Source organism: Phascolarctos cinereus, unplaced genomic scaffold, assembly GCF_003287225.1.
Source record: "Phascolarctos cinereus isolate Bilbo 61053 unplaced genomic scaffold, phaCin_HiC Scaffold_1;HRSCAF=81, whole genome shotgun sequence".
NCBI classification, from domain to species: Eukaryota; Metazoa; Chordata; class Mammalia; order Diprotodontia; family Phascolarctidae; genus Phascolarctos; species Phascolarctos cinereus.
In genome coordinates, this window is record NW_027555514.1 from 198,180,926 (window position 1) to 198,203,815 (window position 22,890).

General features: G+C 38.7%; 1 protein-coding gene and 1 long non-coding RNA gene across 3 annotated transcripts in view; one reads left to right on the forward strand and one right to left on the reverse strand.

Moving 5' to 3' along the window:
• Positions 1-18,073, forward strand: part of AKR1E2 (aldo-keto reductase family 1 member E2) — a 33,767-nt gene extending 15,694 nt beyond the window's left edge. Inside the window, exons 5-10 of the mRNA XM_021001541.2 lie at positions 1,265-1,387; positions 5,504-5,601; positions 6,211-6,274; positions 9,222-9,305; positions 13,137-13,219; positions 17,668-18,073. Of these exons, the coding sequence (XP_020857200.1) occupies positions 1,265-1,387; positions 5,504-5,601; positions 6,211-6,274; positions 9,222-9,305; positions 13,137-13,219; positions 17,668-17,710 (495 nt within the window). The 3' untranslated portion in view covers positions 17,711-18,073. The remainder of the gene's footprint in view (positions 1-1,264; positions 1,388-5,503; positions 5,602-6,210; positions 6,275-9,221; positions 9,306-13,136; positions 13,220-17,667) is intronic.
• LOC110218696 (uncharacterized) lies at positions 5,148-22,880 on the reverse strand. Of its 2 annotated transcripts, XR_002327383.2 has the most exons (5): positions 22,794-22,860; positions 14,797-14,862; positions 8,604-8,847; positions 6,696-6,810; positions 5,148-5,644 (listed from the first exon to the last, which is right to left on the reverse strand). It is a non-coding gene; the product is annotated as an uncharacterized LOC110218696 (long non-coding RNA). The 2 variants fall into 2 exon arrangements; XR_002327384.2 differs by lacking the exon at positions 14,797-14,862 and having other exon boundaries at positions 22,794-22,880.
• Between the last annotated feature and the right edge of the window lie 10 nt (positions 22,881-22,890).

Consider the following 22,890-nt stretch of genomic DNA (forward strand, 5'->3'; position numbering starts at 1 on the left):
CCATGTGAATTATAAAGACCATTTAGCTGAAAAATCCAGAATCTTGGGAATATCCCTATATGTTGCTAATTAGGAAGGAGACAGAATTCTCCTCTAATCTATAGCATTAGCTTTAGGGATAGTAACACCTTCTCCCAACTGTCCCCTGCTTCCTCCATGCCCTAACCCCCAACTATTGTGGGCCATCACTTCAAGGAAGAGTAAACTAGAAGGTGATTAATTAACGAAGATCTCTTGGTTTTTAGTATTCTTTCAGACCAACAGTTCTCACACTTTTTGATCTTAAGACCCTTACACATTCTAAAGTTATTGAAGACCTGAATTAAAAGTAATAAGAGTAAAGCTATTATATCTTTAAAAGCATATTTTTATGAAAAATAATTATATTTTAAAACAAAAAAATTGTAAAAATGATGGCCTTGTTTTTACATATTTTTGCAAATCTCTTTAATGTTTGACTTAATAGAAGATAGCTGTATGCCCACACTTGCTTCTGCATTCAATCTCTTGCATTATTTTTTTTGGTTGGAAATATATAAAGAAAATCCAACCTCACAAAAGTATGTAGTTGGAAATGTGAGGAATACTTTAAATGACAAATAACATCTTAGTATTTTTTTGAAAATAGTTTTGACTTCTTGGCTCTCCTAAGAAAGGTCTTGAGAACTCCTAATTGTCTGTGTGCCACAATTAGAGAATGGCTGCTTTACACAATATGCCAAGCCTTTTCTGTAGACTTACAAAACATTATATCTCCAAAGAATCTTAATAACGGTATAATTTAAGCCCTTTATGTACAGATGGGTAGTGCCACACAATGGAAGATCTAGGTCTTGAACTCAGGAGGGAGTGAGGAGTGGGAAGAGAAGTATGGCCCTACAGCAGCACAGATGGCAAGATGTCTGGGGTGGATAGATATGAAGCATAGGAAGGGGTCATGATATATAGTAGGTTATAGAGCTCTGCCCCGTGGCAAAATTGTCCAAAATCAGTGCATTGACTACTCTTCCCAGAGAAGCGTGGATTTTAGAGGTCTGCTCTAGTGAGTGCTGTTGCTGAGAGGGACAATGGGGCACAGAGGCAACTACATAAGGTTATGGATTTAGCATCTACTTCCTGGAGTTGATATGGGGATCAAATGAGATAATATTTGTAAAGTGCTTGGTATAGTGCTTGATACATAGTAAACACTTAATTAATCCTCCCTCCCTTCTTCCCTTCTTTCCTTCCTTCTCTATGCTAAATGTACTCTGTTTTCCTGTAGGCCATGGAGGATCTGTTGAGTGAGGGACTGGTGAAAGCTATAGGGGTTTCCAATTTCAATCACAAACAAATTGAGAGACTTTTGAACAAGCCTGATTTACGATACAAGCCAACAAACAACCAGGTGAGTTTGTAAAAGAGTTAGAGAATTTGCCAATAGATGAAAATGTCTTTTTAGTTCTAATCTTCCACCAGAAGTAACCTTCTCTAGCTGCCCATGATAAGGTGTTGGTTACACTAACAGGCAGGTAGACAAGTAGCTGTTTTCAAGGTTAGCTTACCTGAAGTCAGCTGAGACTTCCTCTTGCTATATACAGCCTGGGGCATCATATTGCCACGCAACAGAAATTCTCTGGTTGTTTGGTTGTGAGCTGCAATCCATATTTCTATGAGACCACCATAGCCCATGGAATAGTGCATGAAGAAGGCTGCATAAAATTCTATCCCTGTCTAAATTCCTACTCATCTCTTCATACACTGTCATGCTGGGCTTGGCCATGGGTGTTAATAAACCTAGTGGTTATTAATCCTAGTGTTGCTACATGCCATCCACCCAAACTCTGCCCTAAATTTACATGACATATGTGAAAGGTAAGGGAAAATGAGAGTTGAGGATGATACTGAAGTTGCTAACCTGGGTGACTTGAAGAATGGAAAAAGTTCAGAAGAGGGATGGAGGGTCTTTTGTTTTAGACATATTGAGTTTGAGATACCTCTTGGATATTCCATTCAGAAGTCCAATAGGTAATCGTTAATGTGGAATTATAGTTCAGGAGAGAGACTAGGGCTGAAAAAATAGATCTAGATACCATCTGCATAGAAATAATAATTGAACCCATGGGAGCTGGTAAAGTCACCATGTAAAAAAATTAGAGAAAAAAAAAGAACAAGGCCTGGGGTGGGTGGGTGGTTGGGCGAAGGCACAGTTAGTGGGTGTAGCATGGATGAAAATCCAGAAGAGACTGAGAAGGCATAGTCAGACAGATAGGAAGAGAACCAGGAGAGAGCAGTGTCCTGAAGACAATGAGTGGAGAAATGAATCCAGGAGAGGAGAGTGATGCACAGTGGCAAAGATTGCAGAGGAATCAAGAAGGATGAGGACTGAGAAGACACTGTTGGATTTAGCAATTAATAGATCATTGGTAACTTAGGAGAGAGAAGTTTCAGTTGAATGATGAAGTCAGAAGCCAGACTACAGAGGGTGAAACAACGTGCAAGTATTGATTATCAATGACTTTTTCAAGCAATTTTGCTGAGAGAAGATGAATTATAGGACAATAGTGAACAGGCATGGTAAGATGCAATGAGTTGTTTTTTTTTTTAATGAATAGAGAGGCATTCGGGCAGGAACCAGTAGATAGGGAAAGACTGATGATTAGAGAGGGGATGAGTGTGTTGGGTAAGCTGGAGAAGATAGGAGGGGATGAAATAAAGGATATATGTAGAGAGATTGGTCACAGGCCTCCTTAGATGAGTCTAAACTAGTCCATAGACTAGTCAATCATTGGAGACTAGAGTGGTAACAGAGATAGGGAATCAATTAAAGAAGAGGAATGGGGTGGTTTTGCTGCAGTGAGATCCAAGTAGATTAGCTAGCACAGATTTATAGTGGACTCAGCCTACAAATTGATTTCCTTCGGTTTCATTCAATAGTGTGTGAGAAAAACTGAAAGAGGTAGAAGATGAGAGTATACAGGGTGAATGTTTTACAAGATATGATTGGAAATAGGACAAGGGGCAAGGGATTCAAGAATAACTGCGTCAACAATGGGTCAAGATTGGGAAGGAGAGGAAGTGTGGCTAGAGCAGGAATGATGGCTTGGAATGGTCCTGAGGGATGGAAGGATTAAAAATTATGGTGAGGATGAATAGTTTTAGGAATAAGGCATAGGGAAGACAGAAAGAGAAAAGGTTATGACCTGATAAAGGAAATTCAGAGTTCTTTTTTTTTTTTTTTAAATTCAGAGTTCTTTAACATGGAAGTAGAACACTGGGTATGACCATCCCTCTGTATGTGTAGTTGAGGTAGAGTGGAGGAGTAGGTCATGGCAGTTGACTAGATTGAAGACCTGGGAAGTTAGGTTATTTAAAGGAACATCAATATTTTCTTAAAGTCCCCTGGAATGAAGGCAGGAATTGAGGTAGCAAGGAAGACTGGGAGCCAGGCACTAAACACATTGAGAAAGGAGGGAAATTGTCCTGGTTGCTGGTAGATACTAGCAGTCAGGTACCGGTGCTAGCAGTCAGAACTGGTCATAAATTTGAGTTGCACAAACTTCAAAGTAGTGGTTTCTGAGGGAGAGTTATAGGGGAAGAGTGGAAGTGGCTATGGGGAACAAGCAATGTTCTGACTCCTTCTACCATGACAATGATGGAATATGAAACAAAATGCAGCCAGGTGCTGGAAAGGTTGGCCAGAGATGCAGTTTCATCAGGAAGGAGCCGGGTTCAGTGAGTGTCATAAGAGAGAAGTAGAAAGGAAGTGATATGAGATGAGAAGTTTGTCAATTTGGCAGTAGGCATTTTGGAGTCTACAATGGAAGGTGATGGTGAATCTGGAGTCAGATTTTGTAGGGGGCTGGATTATGGTTAATAGGAAAGAGGGAGAAGACAGCTAGAGCCATGGAGGAGGATTTGTTTTTTGGTAGTCAGGAGTTCAGCCTCAGCCATTTGCGAATGAGTTGAGGCAGAGTAAACCTTGCCAAGAAAAACCCTGAATGGGGTCAGAAAGAGTCAGACATGATTGAAACCAACTGAACAACAACCAGGCAGAGAAATAGTGAGGTATGCTGATAAAGGCAAGAAGATTCAAGGTTGATCCTGCAAGGTTGTGGCACAGTTCTCAACTGCTAGGCCTGCTGTCGCTCTGTCCACAGAGGTGCCTGGAAGCCCACTTTGAGGTAGTCATAAGAATGAAGTAGTGTTTTTTCAGCCAGGAAGTATAATTTGTAGTAATCTTGGTGGCGTTATGGCCCTCAATTTGTAGGACAGCAAGTGAGAAGGTGGCAGGTGATGTGTTCTATTTGGAAATTTATTGAGGAGGCTGGAAATGGTTTGTCCTGCCTAGTCTCATGATGCTTAAAGCAGAGTATGGCTCTATTAGGCCTTTGGGCAAGTCTGGAAACCTAGATAGAAGGTAGAAGATGGTTTGTGCTGGTCCCATGTTGTCAGGCTCCAGGGATCAGAGCCTGACTGATTGTATCCTTGGGTACGTCCAGAATCCTAGCTAACCTAGCAGCAGCATCAAAAGGTAAAAACAGGCAATGCTAGAGAAAACTTCAGAAAGAAAGGCAAACCAATATACTGTTAGTGGAGTTGTGAATTGGTACAACCTTTCTGGAAAGTAATTTGGAATTATGCTAAAAAAAAAGGGGTGGTGGTGGTAAAAATGTCCAGAGATCCCGTCACTAGGCATCTATACCAAGCAGATGGCAGAATGGGTTCAGTATACACTAAAGTATTCATAGTAGCACTTTACGTGTTATCAAAGAAGTTGAGACTATAGCAGATGAGCATTAATTGGGGGAATGGCTAAACAAATCTGATGCATGAATGTAATGGAGTATTATTTCACTGTAAGAAGATTACATTATGGGGCAGCTAGGTGGCGCAGCGGATAGAGCTCCGGTCTTGGAGTCAGGAGGATCTGAGTTCAGATGTGGTCTCAGACCAGACACTTGATACTTACTAGCTGTGTGACCCTGGGCAAGTCACTTAATCCAATTGCCTCACCAAAAAAAAAAAAAAGAATGTTACACTATAAGAAATGATAAATATAACAAATTGGGAGATATTTGTAAGACATGTACTGATACAGAATGAAGTAAGTAGAACCAAGAAAATGATATATAGAATTGCAACAATGTAAACAGAAAGAAAAAAAATTAAACTTGATACTCTTTAATTATTATGACAAAGTTTGGTCTCAAAGAAGAGGTGAGAAGATGGACCTGCCTCTTTTTACTGCAGAAGTAATTGTGAGATTAAGGGTGTGACATATTATATTTACTATCAGACACAGTCAATACATTGGTTAGTTTTTTTTAACCACTTTTTTTCCCACTTTCTTTTGAAACCTTTTGCAAGGGATTGGGGGGAGGTATATTTTCCGAAATAAATACAATGTTAAAAACAAAAGGTATGAATAAAAGTAAGATATAATTCTTTGAAATAATCAGACCCAACCAAGAATATTGTCTTTGTGACTTCTTTTTGACATGAGTTGTGAATCTGATTCTAGGTAGAGAGCCACCCGTTCCTCACTCAGGAGAAGCTGATCAACTATTGTCATTCGAAAGGTATTTCTGTGACAGCCTATCGTCCGCTTGGGGGCTCGAGGTAAATCTTCTTTGTTCATTTCTGCTGTCACGGAGCTTGCAGTCTGTTGAGGGAAATAACATGTACACACATGAGAAAATACAAATTATATGTGAAGTAATTTCCACAGGGGTGGGGCACTAGAAATCAGGGAGCTCAAGAGTGGACTTGTGTGGCAGGTGACACATGAGCTGAGCTTTGAAAGGAGCTAAGGATTATGCAGGGTGGAGGTAAAGAGTACAGACCAGATTTGGAGGATAATCTCTACAAAAACAAAAAGGTGGGAGACAGGCTATTGTGTACATAGGATTAGTAGGTCATTGTGGTGAGAATGTAGAGTGTGTGGAGTAGGGTGATGAACAGTAAGCTTAGAAAGGCAGGAAGCAGATTATGAAGGCTTTAAATATAAGACACAAGGAGTTTATATCCTGAGATGGCCTCTGAAACTTTTTGTGACAATGTCGGGCCCTTGTTTTAATAAAACTGAGTTGGCAGCCATTTGGATAGATGGGAGAAGGGAAGCCTATGGAAAGGTCTGCTACTGCAGGAGTCCAGAAGAATGGTGATGAGGGGAAAGCAGCGGTGGGCTGGTCGTTCAGTCTTCTGTTTAATTCTGTTGCCTCTCTCTAGTGATGCCTTCAGTGAACCCATTATTAAGAAGATTGCCGAAAAATACAAGAAATCTGAAGCTCAGGTATGGGGATGGAAAGTTCCCTCATATTTGCTAAATGATATTCAACAAATTTAGCAAAGGCGCCTTCCATGTAAAATGCATTCTACTAGACTCTATGGGAGAGCCAAAGATAAATAAGACCCAGTCCCTCTCTGCTTTCAGGGAACTTAGAGTATGTTAGAAGAAATAAGACATGTACATGTGTTGGAGGTATAGCTCCAATATCAGCACTTTCTTAGTTCAGGTTCAGTTGGGATCAAAGTAACTCATGAGTTACTGAACATTTATGAAAGGAAGTTTACTTTGTCCTAAAACATCAAGAATATGCGACAAATATATGGTGATACATAACTGCTCTGGACAAGGTTCCCCTTGTCTCCTTACTGGAAATGTGTGTGATTGACAGGTGATCAGAGTGACTTGTGTAGTCTTAGATACCCACCATATCTGAGAACCTTAGACTCCATGTGACTGAGACTTTTTATTCCTGCACATGATCAGGAAGCTGGGGCCAATCAGCTCCTGGGTCAGCTTTGTCCTGGCCTGCCCAATGTTGACTGAAGGAAGAGAAAGGAAGCTACATTAAGGAAGGTGAAACTAGTTAAGCCCTGGAGGTAGCTTTGTTTTCTTTTAGGTAAAACCTTCCCATGTTGTAAATGGAAAGAAGTTGGGGCAGCTAGGCGGCACAGTAGATAGAGCACCGGCCCTGAAGTCAGGAGGACCTGAGTTCAAATCCGGCCTCAGACCAAATACTTGACACTTACTAGCTGTGTGACCCTGGGCAAGTCACTTAACCCCAATTGCCTAAAAGCAAAAAACAAAAAAACAAAAAAAAAAGCAATAAATAGAAAGAAGTTGTATCAGGGAAATATCACATACTGCCTATCACATACTACCCATTAGTTGCAAGGTTTTAAGGATCTTCCAGAGGACCTTCTATCATTTAAATTCTTATAGAGCTTTTACTAGATAGTCCTTTTAGCATAGGCATTACTAAGGGAAAAAGGGGAAAATTAAAAAAAACGTGGAGGAGAATAAAAGCCAGAATTCCCCCTTCTGAAAGACCATGTCTCAAGTCTTAGTCTCATCCATGTAGTGAATGATGGCAAGTCTTTAGAGTTATGGGCTTTTCAAGGTCCTAAGAGCCCAAGGACAGAGACTATTGGACAGGCTACTTTAGGTATTTCAGGGTTATTATGGATCCCATTTGAAAGAGGTATATACTTGCAGATGAATCAGTAAATGGGAGTCATCAGGAAAACCAGGAGGGAAATATGGGTTCTCTGGGCTTCCTTCTTAGACTGTGGGGAAGCCAGGGTAATGACTTATTCTGAATAGTGCCTGGAATCCTCTGGGTTTTCCTTACCCACTGTGTTCCTCAAAACTTGACTGAGTGGACCTTGGGTTTCCTTAAAGTTGATTCTTATCTTTGTTCCTCATATATAGGCCACCATCTGATCTAGGCCTCATTTGGCCCCATTAACATTGTGCAAATAATGTAGTGGTGTACATTAGTGTACACTAATTAGTGCACACTATAGGAAGAGAGTCATCTTTCAGGTCTCTGTCAAGCATAATGTGTGAATAATAATATGAAGGAAAGTTCAGGTAGCCCTTGAAGAGAACAATAAAGGTATATTAGACTCCTTCCTAGGTGAAAACAAAATGGTTCCTGACTAATCTCAGCCACAGGAATAGAGAAAAAAGCATTGGCAAGATTGACAGCCCCATACCATTCAGCTTTCTGCTGCACTGACAAAATCAGGAGTAGCTGTAGGGACAGGCATGATGACTTTGTTCAGCTCCCTGTAGTCCACTCTGAGTGGCCAGGTGCCATTTGCCCTCCTCACAGGTAACACAGGATTGTTGTAAAGGGAGCTGGTATAGTGAGAGGAGAAATATCTTTCACCCTTCTGGGGACCTGATATTTTATGATATTAAATACTACAAAATAGAATGGTTCATTTAGCCCTGCCTTAGATGTTGCCAAAAGGGCTCACAGATACAGAGTCCTTTCTTCCATAGATTGCCCTCTGTACCCTTCCCCGAATGATCCAAATGGGGCTACTTGTGCTATATCTTGAAGAGTGAATCATATTTACAATAGTGGCTTTCTAGGAGTAGGGAATTACGTGAATAAAAGCACAAAGGAGGGAAAGCATGAGATGTTTTCATGTGTTGGTAACCAGTCAAATTTGACTAGAGAATAAAGTATGTGGAAGACGGTAAGTAGTATGAGATGAAGTTAGAAAGGCAGTTTGGAGCCAGGTCATGTAGAGAGAGCTTGAAAGACTCTTTGGCCCTGAGCCTGAAACCAGCCTTAAGAAGAGAGAACCATGCAATAACCTACCCCCTGCAGTCAGTTATCCTAGGTCTTCTCTACACACCACAAGTTCCTGCTGCTAGATATTAACTTCTCCAAAAGATGAGTATTCATTTCCTCAGGAGATGAGGAAGGTATTAAACAAGCTTGATTGTAGCGATGGTGATGATAATGATGATGATGATGGCCCACAAAGATGTTCAATGATTCACAAAATCTATAGTGTTGCCAGTTCCATGAACACTTTCTTGTTTAACCCCTTCCCTAAAAACTGGAATAAAAACAGAGATATTTGTAGCATTCCCCAGCAAACTAATTCCTATAGTATTTAATAATTAAACCCTTATAGCATTTAATATCATAAACAAGAGTGTATTGGAAGGCAGAATTTATTATTGAAATTTATTTTGTTCTACTGTCATAATTACTAGAGAGCTGAGGCTCACTAACCTTCCATATATAACATGGTGGGAGAATTTGGTTGATTAATTTCAGATTTTGGTGATAATATAATAAAAACTACCTATTAGAATGATTATTTTGGGAGTGGGGAGGTATTAAAGTAAGCAGGATTATACTCTTTATTGGGAAAAAACTGTTATTAACTGACTCACACAATCTCTATATGTGGGTCTTTTCCCATAGGTTTTGATCCGATTTCATATACAGAGAAATGTGGCAGTAATCCCTAAGTCTGTCACACCAAGTCGAATAAAAGAGAACTTCCAGGTAAGTATTGCTGGCTTGTTGATGACTGCGCCAAAAATTCACGAGTCATCAGGTCAAAAGGTGCAAAGGGAGTTGCAATCTCCTTAGATTTCTTCAGGATCAGGGAACTAGAGACAGGAGGATGGAGTGGACAGGACAGATTTGTAGTCAGAACAGCTGGGTTCAAATCCTGGCTCTGCTACTTACTGCCTCTATTACCCTAAATAAGTCACTTCACTCCTCCAGGCCAGATTCTTCACCTGTAAAAATAAAAGGTTTGAAGTAGATCTCTCAAATCTCTTCCAACTCAGTCTGTGATCCTGTGAATGGGGTCTTTGTTACATTATAAGAAATTTGGGGTGACCAAAGCCAAGATGCAAGAGAAAAAGGAGAAATGGTCTGAGTGCTGGGGTAGCCAAGTCAGGTAGAGTTGGTTATATGAGGGAAGCTGCAGATATTCGTTAGATACTGTAAAGCATTGGGTAGCTCTAGTCAAACCTGTGAGTTTGCCCCCTTAGGCCAGGGTTTGGCATTGTCTTCACTGAGTTGTTGCTGCCCTTTCTTTGGTCTCAGACCTTTGTTTCTGGCACATTCATACCTCCCTTGAATAATGTATTCAAAATCCCTCCCAGCTTTTCAGGCCTACAGTATTAAATTACTCCCTCTTATCCTCCATTCAAAACTCTCTTTCTGGGTGGCAATACTGTTTAGTAACTAGGTATTAGGGATTGAGACACTGTATGGTTAAAGTAAGAGTGTGAACAATTGACAAGTTTAACAGGGTCAATGAGTTATTGGATATAGAAAAAAGAATTTCTTAACCCAGATGAATATCTAATTGATAGACTGTATATAGGCTTAAGTGCCTAGAGAGCCAAATTGTTGTCAGAAAGCCCTGGGTTCACTTCCTTTGAGACATACTGCATGTGTGCCTGTGACCATGGGCAAGTCATTTAACCTCAGAAGCTCTAAGACTATAAACTGCAGAACAGCTGGCTGACCAGCATGGGTAGAACTTCCTGTCCAGGAGCTCCCCAAATCAATGGAAGCATAGGTCTGGATGCCTTCCCTTCCCCACCCCCACCCCCCACTCCCAAAATGGGAGAGAGATTTTTGAGGGGGAGCAGCTTCTTTTTTCCCCAGGCTGCTAACTCTTTCACCCAAGAAAGGGAGATAAACAGGGTTTAACAATTTCTCAGAGGTGCCAACCCCATCTTCTAGGCCAAATCAAAGCTAGTGAAAAGACCATATGATGAAATTTACAAAGGGCTTATTACTATGCCTGGCACATAGTAGGTGATATACAAATGCTTATTTCCTTACCTGTTCCCTTTTCCCTTCTCTTTTTAATTTTCTTTTTTAAAATAATCATCAACAAATGAGAGAGAGAGAGAGGCTGAGAGAGAGAGAGATTGGGGTGGGGGGGAGGTAGGTATAAGGAAGCAGCTAGGTGGTGCAGTGGATAGGGTGACAGGCTTGGAGTCAGAAGACTTCATCTTCCTGAGTTCAAATCTGGACTCAGACACTTAGTAGCTGTGTGACCCTGGACAAGTCACTTAACCCTGCCTGCCTCAGTTTTCTCATCTGTAAAATGAGCTGGATGAGGAAATGGCAAACCACTCCAGCATCTTTGCCAAGAAAACCCCAAATGACTGAACAATAGGAAAAGAAATTGAACTTTGTGCATATTTTACTTTTAAAGACGTATATAAAATCTAACAAGGTAGTAACAAAGCCACCCTGTTTACCATTTTCTTCTGGGCATTGAAAAATGTGTTATTGATGCTTTTTTTCTTCTCATATCTATCACTTTCCAGTAACCTATCACCATCATTTCCTTCTCCCAATTCAAAGAACATTATAGGGACTCATAAGGCAACATGATCATTGTAAAATATTCCAGTTTTTAGAGTAGTTTGGATACTCTGTAAGCTCTCCAACAGACAGAGTGCAGCCTGGGAACTTTGTGACACTGGCTGAGACCCCAAGTCCTGGAGACAGAATTTCTCAGCCTGCACTTTGTAGACTTTTATTTGCATTTTTGATGTCTTCAGATTGGGAAATTGTGCCCAAATACTGGGGATATAAAAATATCCAGGGACTTATTGATAAGTACTGCTGTCAATCATATTTGTCAGCATGCAGAGACATTTTAATAATTGGTTTATTATATGCTCAGAGCAGAGTCTCATATTACACAAAAACCAATTTAGAAATGAGTAATGTTTCTGTAAATGTTACATAGGACAAATCAGGATGGACATAGTAGGAATTTTATAGAGGGAAGGTAAAAATGTATACATCAAAGACTAGATAGAAGAAGGGGAAGATATACATCAGGTAAATTAACAAACTGATCAGCAAATACTGGAGCTAAAGTTACTGTCTCAAGCTGGAATTGTGAAAACAGAGCAGGAACTGACCAGATAGAGTCAAAGCTGTAATTGATGTCTGAGCTTAATGAAATAGGTATACTAAAGCTGAGACAGAAACTCTTTTATCACTGAGCTGAGCCAAAGTTTCACATCTCTGCTAAATTCTGCAAGCTCCAGCCGGTTACTGTCTCAGGCAAAATAGCAGCTATGTTAAAATTCTCTTAGGACACTGTTTATATAATGGTGACTTTGAGGAAACTACTCCCTACTTGTGATCAGTGTTTGGATATCAGCCATCAATGTAACATGGGTTGTGAAAGGCAAAAATGCAAGCTCATTCTTTGCAGTGGAATATTTTTCTATCCTGTATAAAATAGAATGTTAGATTGGGTCAGGTCAGGTCAGGTCAGAACTCACATTCTTGTCCTAAAGTTGTCACAAACTGCTACAACTAAAAGCAGATAGTGTTTCCCCCCCCTCCCCATAAAAGTTTACAAGGCAATAGAACAGGATTCAAGTAAGTTTCTAAGTATTTAGATATATAATATTTTGGAGCTGGTTCTGAGAGGAGTCGTCAGATTGGGATGGACTAGTTTTCTGGATTATTTTACTTTAAACTGTTATCATTAGTTTGTATTCATTACACTCTAACCTCATAAACATTTGTGACCAGTTTCCATTTTCTGGCTTTAAATCCTCTTTTAGCAATTTGTAGTGTAGTCAAAGAGCCCCAGATTTGGAGTCAAAAGAATTGGGTTCAAGTCTTAGCTTTGATGCTTACCACCTTACTTACCTTTGTCACTTAATCTCTCTACGCCTCACCTCATTTTTTTTTGCCTTTTTTTTTTTTGGTGAGGCGATCAGGGTTAAGTGACTTGCTCAGGGTCACACAGCTACTAAGCTAGTAAATGTTAAGTGTCTGAGGCTGGATTTGAGCTCAGGTCCTCCTGACTCCAAGGCCGGAGCTCTATTCACTGTGCCACCTAGCTGTCCCTCGTCACCTCATTTTTCAAAATGAGGAGTCTGGACCATGTGGTGGTGGTGATTTTAATGATGATAATAATTGCTTTAATACTTTATGTTGTCCAAAATCCTTTATATCCATGATTTCATTGTATCTTTATAACAAGTCTTTGAGGAATGTACTGTCATTCATTTGAAGAGGATCATTTAACATCAAGGGTGATGTCCTACCTTAAGCATGAATTAGATTTAAGTGAGGCAGAGTGGCCCAAAGTCATCAGCTTCACTTTTGCTTCCAGAGTCATAGAAGTCCAGTGGCAAGATAACTATTATTTTCCCCATTAATAGATGAGATACTAAGGCTCACAGAACGACTTGCCTAAGGTTACACAGCTAGTGTTTGAAGTAAGATTCCAACCTGGGCTTCCTAACTTCAAGTCTGTCCACTATACCGTGCTTACTATGTCTACGGTCTTTTTTCAGCAATAAATTTTTTGATATCATATGGTTCTAGGTGTTTGATTTTGAACTCACAAAAGAAGACATGGATGCCCTCCTCAGCCTGAATAGGAATCTTCGATTGGCTGAATTTCCGAAGTAAGTTTAGCTTCCCTTTCTTCTGCTTTAAACAGTGTGTGCTCTGTTAATGATAATCATTGGACACGATTGCTTGTAGCAGGGAGGAAGATATTAATGGTTTCATTGCTACAACAAAAGCCATTAAAATTGAGGATCAGCTTTGAAATGCTTCAAAGAGGAGAGATTTTACCTTAGATCCTAAAGACCTGATGTCAGGCAAGGTAATTCATTGGCATTTTGCATGCTACTGCTTACTCCAAGTTAATTTCCATTTTCTGAGCCAAATCCTAGGGCCCAGACATGGGGCATTTCCTGCCTGTTTTTCATTTTAGAAAGACAGAAGCATTACTTGCACTGCTGCATTTTAACCAATAAGGGGCAATTTTCTTCTGATCTTTCTAAACTTCTGAACTTTTTGTTATCCTCACCTGTAATGTCTGTCTCTCTCTTGCCTCCGTGTCACTGTGCACAAGCTATCCAGATGTCTGCCATGCTTTCCCTCCTCACTTTAGTTTCTTAGAACTCCTTGATCCTGTCAAGGTTCAGTTCAGGTGCCATCTCCTTCAAAAGGCCTTTCCAAATTCCCCCCAGGTATGAATGCTTCCTTCCTCAAATGTATGTACTTTGTGTATATTGTGCGTGTTATATCACTCTAGTAGAGTTAGGACAGTGGAGAGTGCTGTATTTTTCCATCGGGTCAGAAATTCAAACCCTTTCATCTTTTTAACCTCAGTACCTCACAATGAAAGATTGATTGAATTCATTGATTTGCCAGAAACTCTCCTGCCAATTTTCTGAACATGCATCTCAGAAATGTATAAACAGGTGATATGCAAATATACTTTACTTTTCCAGTGTAGATGGAGTGGGGTTAAACGTGTTTATAGCTGATGAAATACCCATGAATCCTCATCCGTTTGAAAAGTTAGAATGTTTTAGTCCACAGCTATATTCCTTCAGGTTCTACTTTGAGGTTTTTTGAGCTGCCTTGGAGGATAGTGGTGGTGGGGATAACATCGACAGGCTGTTCTGATAATCTATAATAGCCTATTCTGGGGAAACAAAATGTCACAGCAGGGACAGTTACCAGTTCCAGGTAGAGTCAAGAATCATGGGATTCACCCTAACCCAATCCTGAGGCAGGATTCAGCTAGCATGCTTTAGTGGTGGGTGGCCTTGACTGTAGATCAGTCAGGATCAGATAGAATGGTAGGTGTATATCACTGTCCCTCCTGGTGAAGGTTGTTCTGGCCACTTATCCTTTCAGAATGGTAAAACCAAGGCAAAACCTAGGTAAAAACCATGGTAGGGCTGGCACAAATGATTACATTTGGTCTAGAACTTGAGGACTAAGGTAGGAACTTTATGTCAGGAACAGATAGGGAGACCAAGGACAAAAATCTGGGTCAAATGCCTGCACAAATTTAATGGGTGGTAGAGAAGCAACTCACCTGTAAATTTACTTAGTTTAATTTACAAGAGTCCGAGGAAGAGTCACTGAAAAAGTCAAAGCTGATCACAAAATGATTTTGTGTTTTCTGGATGCTTGTGGAGTTATTGCCCTTCCACGTTACCCTGTTTAGGCACATGTTTACCTGTTTGGGACGTGCTTTCAGGATGAACTCTGATTTCATCAGCATGGAGAATTCTTGGCATGGAAACTTCCTCCACCAAAGAAAAAAATTATTAACATTTTTTTTTGTTCTTGTATAACCTGCATTTTCCAATATTTCTATTCTCACTTTCCACCAAACAGTTATCTCATAATAAAAATTTATAAAAGAGAAAAACAGTTTAGCAAAGGCAATAGTATAGAAAAAGTCTGATATTATTGCAGTGTTCCCCTATCTTTAGCCAACACTTCCGCAAAGAAAAGAGGAACCTTTTCTTATATCTATTCTTTGGGACCAAGTGTGGTCATTATAATTTCATAATGTTAACTTCAGTTATTCTATTATTCTTGTTCTTTCCATATTCCGTAGTCATTGCATATGTGATTTTCCCAGTCAATAAGCATCTACTATGTTTCCAGTTTATTGCTGTTACAAAAAGTGCTTCTATATGTATTTTGGTAATATATAAGGCCTTTCTTTTTGTGATTGATTCCTTTGGGAGTTGGTGGTACATGCATAGCAATGGGAATTGATGGCAACTGTCTCTTTTTAAAAAAAAAATCATTCCAAATTGCTTTACAGAAAGGTTGGACCATTTTGCAGTCCTAAATACTATGTATTAGTATAAGTTCTCTTACCACAACCCCTCCAACATTGATTCTTCCGATTTTTTGTCATCTTTGCCAGTGTGCTAGCTGTGGGGGTGAAGCCTCAGCTTTCACTTTGCTTGTTATTAGTGATTATGATTGTTCTTCTCTTTGGAAATGTTTGCTGATATTTCCCCCCATTTATACAACAGGTATTAGCTTTTGTCTTTGGTTATCTACATATCTTGGATATCAAACCGTTACCAAAAATAGTTGCAAAGTTTTTTTCTAGTCACTTCCATTCTTATCCTACTTGCCTTAATTTTGTTAATCCCAAAACTTTTGAATTTCATGCAATAAAAATTGTCTGTGATCTCCTCTATTCCTGGTTGGGAGGCCTGTGATGTGCCTGATTTAGTAAATAAATTAATATTGAAGAATTGCCTAAAGAGGTTAATTAATTTGGCCTGAGGCACTTGACTAGTAAGTGTCTGAGGCAGTGTTTGCATGTCTTCTTGACTCCAAACCAGTACTTTCCCTATCATATGCCATGCTGCCTTTTAGCCTTTTTTGTAAGCTTTTCATACTTTAAAAACTTTTAAAGAGCTTTATGGTGGTGAAATTATTCATATTAATATTTAGCTATTGGAGGCATAACCCACATAAGATTTTATTGTCACAGAAGTAAAGTAGTTTCCTAAAATATTCAGTAATGAATTATAAGCACACTCCACTGTAGCATTATTCAGCTCCTTGCCAATTTTATACCAGTATTTATCTGGGGCTAGTTCTGCCAGTAGCATCAATGTTGTGGTCTTACAGAGCCAATTAATGACAACAGTGAAAATAATGACAAATCTTTCTTAGGTTGTGGGAGTGTTTATATATAACCTAAAAAGGTATGCCAAGGGGTGCTTTGTAACCATCTATACCATACTTTGCAAACTGTCACATGGAATTAGAGTTATTTCTGCTTGGCCTTGAGTGAGACAGATGAAGTTTCCTCAGTACTAAAACTCATAAATTCCCTTTGTACCCCCAAAGCAGTCAAACATTTGCTGTGCATTAAGCAAGAGCTGACTTGCCTTCCAATTCCTCTAGCAAGATAAACATTGTAAAGACTGCTAGCTTAACCGCCAGGGGCTTCCTACTTATATTTTTAGGGAGAACTTCTAAATGGTTATCAATCTAGGCAAATATTTCCAAATAAGGATATTATTGTACTAAGGGTCTTAGAAAGCCAGTTTAGATTGTAAGCCCTGAAACCTAGCCAATAGGAAGAAGAGGTCAGGAATGGGGAGGGGGCATCTGGTTAGGACAATAAAACTTTGTTCCTCGCTAACAGACTTTGTACTCTCTGGCTGCCGCTGCTTGAGGGACAAGGGCTGTGCCCTTTCTCATGAGAAAGAATAAAATCTTTTCTGATCTCTACCTCAGCCTCTGAACTTTTAATTCTAGTGTGGCCGTTGTCCCACACAGCCTGAACTATTGTGGTCTAGGGGTGCTAGGAGCCCCAAAATGCAAGGGTACAGGGCACAGATCTGCCTCCAAAGAATTCAACCACTCAAGCCTTTTTTCAATCCAAGTAGCAAGTTTGTTGTAAAACCAGTAGAAGTGGGGCAGACTCCTAGTGAGTCTGCACTATTTGTAATGCCCCTACAAGTGGGCCAGATTTTAAGAATCTGAACGTTTGATGAGGATAAGATTGATATTTTATACAGAAAGACTGTGGGAAGATCTGGATGGGATTAAGGAGTGGCAAGTAGCCTGGGCTAGGGCCAGGTACCCTACAATGAAAGGAGTTAAGTGGTGGGAGATCCCCAGTGAAAGGGCAGTTAAAAGGATTATTGACTGGGAACGGGTGAACACCAGAGATCTGGGTTCAGGGGTTTTGGGGTTCAGGTCCCAAAGACATGGTATTTTCCTTTTAGGGGTCCATCATGAGCACCCCATCATGAACTAATAATGTTTTTTACATTTTTAAAATGTTTTATAAAACAGGCAGGGAACCCTTGCTCTAAGCAGCTTTCTGAGATTCTAAATTACAGAGAAGGTGCTGGGTAGAGGGGGTTTCCTCACCTGGAGGTTCTCTATTATCAGCGAAATCCCCACCTCCTGCCACACCTGCATTATTAACTCCTGTGCAAGTCACTAAGTGGGGTTAAGATTAACTTTATGCCAACAGGAAGAAACAATACACATTACTTGGTTCAGATGTTTATTTGTTAAATTTTTACCAGGATCTTTTTTTTTTCTCTTTTTGTAGTGCTAAAAATCACAAAGACTATCCTTTCAACATCGAATACTGAGGATGGTCTGGACTGGCCTTCTTTCTCTGCCCTTCACATCTGAGTACAAAGACAGCAATCTTGACTTCTAGAAAATTTTCTCTACTACCCCAACCCTGGAAAGTGTTTTGTGTTTTAAAAAAATGTATATAGGAGCAGCTTTAGTTGGGAAATATAAACATTTGGAGGGTGGCCAGACTTTCCATGTTTTTGCAAAATCTCTAGTACTAAGGGACTGAAGACAAGGTATTGAGGGATTTTAGAAAACTGACCTATAAATCGCTAATGTCAACCTGTGTGCTACAGTGCCTAAATTTACATTATTCAATTAATTCACTGTGGAGAAATACGTGATTGTTAATAAAGTAATGGTAAGTGAAATAATGAGGGTGCAATTTTATTGTAGTGATTTGGTACCGTGTTTATTAGACTCAGATGTATGTATATATTACAAGTATTGTTTGCTGGGGAATTTCTCAGCCAAGAGGGAGTTGGCTCTCCTGCAAGTGTTTTTCCAGCTAGATAACTATGGCCAGTTTTATTTTATCTGGAAGGAAGCGAGTCCTTTAGTTGACTTGGAGGTAATTCTGAGTCACTGGATGAGGGTGAGGGAGAATTTATGTAATAAGCATTTATCCACTATGCCACCTAGCTGCCCCTTTTACAAGATTTTTTTCTTTTTTTCTCTGTTTTTAATTGGGGGAAGGGCAATGGAAGGGAGAGAAAGAGGTTACCAGTAATGGTGTGAAAAGAAAAAGCACCCTTGTAACAGTTTAAAATGTACTGAAAAAAAGAGAAGAAAGTTCAGAAGGAAGTACAGACAAGCAGGGTAGTTTTGAAAGTACTATTTATGAACCTTACTCTTATCAGATTTGGAACAAAGACGGAATAACATATTCAGGTATAGAAATCTAACTTACCCTATAGGGAGTAGGAGAGGAAAGGCATAAGAAAAGGGAAGGGGCAGATAGAAAGGAGGGAAGAAGTAGTAGAGGAAAGGGAAAGAAAAGGAAGGGGGCTGATAGAAAGGCAGATTGAGGAAGGGGGTGGTCAGAAGCAAAATACCAGCAAAGAGGGAAAAGGAGAAAAGAGAGCAAAGCATAAATGGGGGAGAGAGGAATAGGATGGAGAGAAAGATACAGTTAGCAATCATAACTATGAATGTGAATGGGATGAACTTTCCCATAAAATAGAAGTGGATAGCAGAGTGTATTGAAAACCATAATCCTACAATATATTGTTTACAAGAAACACATTTGAAGCAGAGGGATACACACTGAGTAAAGGTAAAAGGCTGGAGTCGAATATATTATGCTTCAGATGAAGTAAAAAAAGCAAGGTTAGCAATCTTGATCTCAGAGAAAGCAAAAACAAAATAGATCTAATTAAAAGACATAAGGAAGGAAGCTACATCCTGCTAAAAAGTACCATGGACAATGAAGTAATATCATTACTAAACATATATGCATCAAGTGGTATAGCATTCAAATTCTTAGAGGAGAAGTTAAGGGAGTTACACGAAGAAACAGACAGTGAAACTATACTAGTGGGGGACCTCAACCTCCCCCTTTCAGAACTAGATAAATCTAACCACAGAATAAAACAATGAAGAAGTTAAGGAGGTGAATAGAGTTTTAGAAAAGTTAGATAATGTTAGACCTCTGGAGAAAATTCAATTGGGATAGAAAGGAATATACCTTTTTCTCAGTGGTACATGGCACCTACACAAAAATTGACCATGTATTAGGGCATAAAACCCTCACAATCCATTGTAGAAAGGCAGAAATATTAAATGCATCCTTTTCAGATCATGATGCAATAAAAATTACATGTAATAAAGGGCCATGGAAAGATGGACTAAAATTAATTGAAAACTAAATAATCTAATCCTAAGGAATGAGTGGGTCAAACAACAAATCATAGAAACAATAGCTTCATCCAAGAGAATGACAATAATGAGACAACATACCTAAACTTATGGAATGCAATGAAAGTGGTTCTTAGGGGAACTTTTACATGTTTCAATGCTTACATGAATAAAATAGAGGAGGAAGAGATCAATGAATTAGGCATGCAACTAAAAAAAGCTAGAAAAAGAACAAATTAAAATCCCCAACTAAATACCAAATTAGAAATTCTGAAAACCAAAGGAGAGATTAATAAAATTGAAATTAAGAAAATTATTGAACTAATAAAACTAAGAGCTGGTTTTATGGGAAAAAACTAATAAAATAGATAAATTTTTGGTTAATCTGATTAAAACAAAAAAGAAAGAAGAAAGCCAAATTACCAGCATCAAAAATGAAAAGGGTAAATTCACCACCAATGAAGAGGAAATTAAAACAATAATTAGGAGCTATTTTGCCCAACTGTATGTCAATACATTTGACAATCTTAGTGAAATGGTTGGATATTTACAAAAATATAAATTGCCCAGATTAACAGAAGAGGAAATAAAATACCTAAGTAGCCCCATTTCAGAAAAAGAAGTTGAACAAGCCATCAATGAACTCCCTAAGAAAAAATCTCCAGGGCCAGATGGATTTACAAGTGAATTCTATAAAACATGTAAAGAACAATGAATTCCAATACTATGTAAACTTTGGGGAAACAGATGAAGAAGGAGTCCTACCAAATTATTTTTGTGATACAAATATGGTGCTGATAACCTAAACTGGGAAGAGCCAAAACAGAGAAAGATTATAGACCAATTTCCCTAATGTATATAGATGCAAAAATTTTAAATAAAATATTAGCAAAGAGATTACAGTAACTTGTTATGAGTATAATACACTTAAAATAATAAGTAGCATGTATCAAAAACCATCAGCAAGCATTATATGTAATGGGGATAAGCTAGAAGCGTTTCTAATAAGATCAGGGGCAAAACAAGGATGTCTATTATCACCACTGTTATTCAATATTGTACGAGAAATGTTAACTTTAGCAGTAAGAGAAGAAAAAGAAATTGAAGGAATCAGAATAGGCAAAAAAGAAACAAAGCTATCATTCTTTGCAGATGATATGATGGTATACTTAAAGAATCCTACAGAATCAAGTAAAAAACTACTTGAAATAATAAACAACTTTAGCAAAGTTGTAGGATATAAAATAAGCCCACATAAATCATTGGGATTTCTATATATTACTAACAAAACCCAAAAGCAAGAGATAGAGAAATTCCATTTGAAGTTACTGTAGACATTATAAAAGATTTGGGAGTCTCCCTGCCAAAACAAACTCAGGAACTATATGAACACAATTATAAAACACTTTTCACACAAATAAAGTCAGATCTAAATAGGGAAAATATCAGTTGCTCATGGGTAGAATATAATAAAAATGACAATCTTACCCAAATTAATTTACTTATTCAGTGCCATACCAATCAAACTACCAAAAATTATTTTGTAGAGCTAGAAAAAAACACAATTCATCTGGGAGAACAAAAGGTCCAGAATATCAAGGGAATTAATGAAAAGAAATGCAAGGGAAGGTGACCTAGCCGTATGAGATCTTAAATTGTATTATAAAGCAATAATTGTCAAAATGACTTGGTACTGGCTAAGAAATAGAGTGGTGGAATGGTGGAATAGGTTAGGTACACAAGACACAGTAATCAATGACTATGGTAATCTACTATTTGATAAATCCAAAGACTCCCGCTTCTGAGATAAGAACTCACTATTTAACAAAAACTGCTCGGAAAACTGGAAAAGAGTATGGCAGAAACTAGCCATACACCATATACCAAAATAAAGTCAAAATGGGTACATGATTTAGATATAAAGACTGATACTATAAGCACACCAGGAGAGCAAGCAATAGTTTATCTATCAAATCTATGGAGGAGGAAGAATTTATGACCAAACAAGACATAGAGAACATTATGAAATGCAAAATGGATGATTTTGATTACATTAAATTGAAAAGTCTTTGCACAAAGAAAGCCAATGCAACCAAGATTAGAAGAGAAGCAAAAAGCTGGGAAACAATTTTTACAGCCAGTGTCTCTCATAAAGACCTCATTTCTGAAATATATAGAGAATTGAGTCAAATTTATAAGAATACAAGTCATTCCCCGATTGATAAGTGGTCAAAGGACATGAATAGGCAGTTTTCAGATGAAGAAATTAAAGATGTATATAGTCATGTGAAAAAAATGCTCTAAATCACTATCGATCAGAGAAATGCAAATCAAAATGACTCTGAGGTACCATGTCACACCTATCAGATTGGCTAACATGACAAAACAGGAAAGTGATGAATGTTGGAGAAGATGTGGGAAAACTGGAAAACTAATGCATTGTGGACTGATCCAACCATTCTGGAGAGCAATTTGGAACTATGCTCAAAGGGCTACAAAATTGTGCACTTTGTTTTAAATACTATTTGTGATGTGAATCTTGTAAATCAACCTGAAAGAGAAATTAAATCAATGTAAAAGGAAACAAATTAGAAACTAGATTTAAAAAAAAATCAAGCTGTAGAACCAGTGCAAATATTTTAAAAAGATACACCAAACATTATAATAAGAAGTAAAGAAAATCTTCCAAAAATATTAAGAAATGCTGAGCTGAATTCAGCTCAAAACTCAAAAGCATCAAAGGTAAAGAACAAAATAAACATTTTCAGTGATAATATTACTATGACTAGAATAACAGATAAAATCTATTTAAAAGCACAAATAATAAAAAAAATTAATTCCTTTAACCCAATATCTAACCACAAGGAGATTCTGGCAAGCCAAGGCAGATAAAGCTATCAATATACATGCCTGGAGAACTCATTCTCTTTCCTGGACAGTTTTACTTTCCTTTGGGGACATTGCTTCCTTTCAAACTCAGTGTTTATTGCCTCCTTGGCGAAAGGGTCAAAAAGACTGCCTAAATCAGTTCACCTTCTTAGCTTTCCTCTCCCTTCTCGCTTTCCATCGCTCTCCTCCCTCCTTGTGATCTCTTCCTCCCCACCTCCTTTTTCCCTCCTCCAACCCTGCCCTTCCTTCCCCAGTCCTTCCACTCAGACCACACTATTCTTTAGGAAGAACTACCGGAAAAGAGGATAGCAATCAAATTTAAGTCAAACGGAGACTTTGTTTACTTACTTTAACACTTCAATGCTGCTACGCTCTGGGGGAAGCTGTAGAGACGTGATTCGTGGCTTGCTGTTCCTCCCCACTCCACCCCATGCAACTTCAAAAA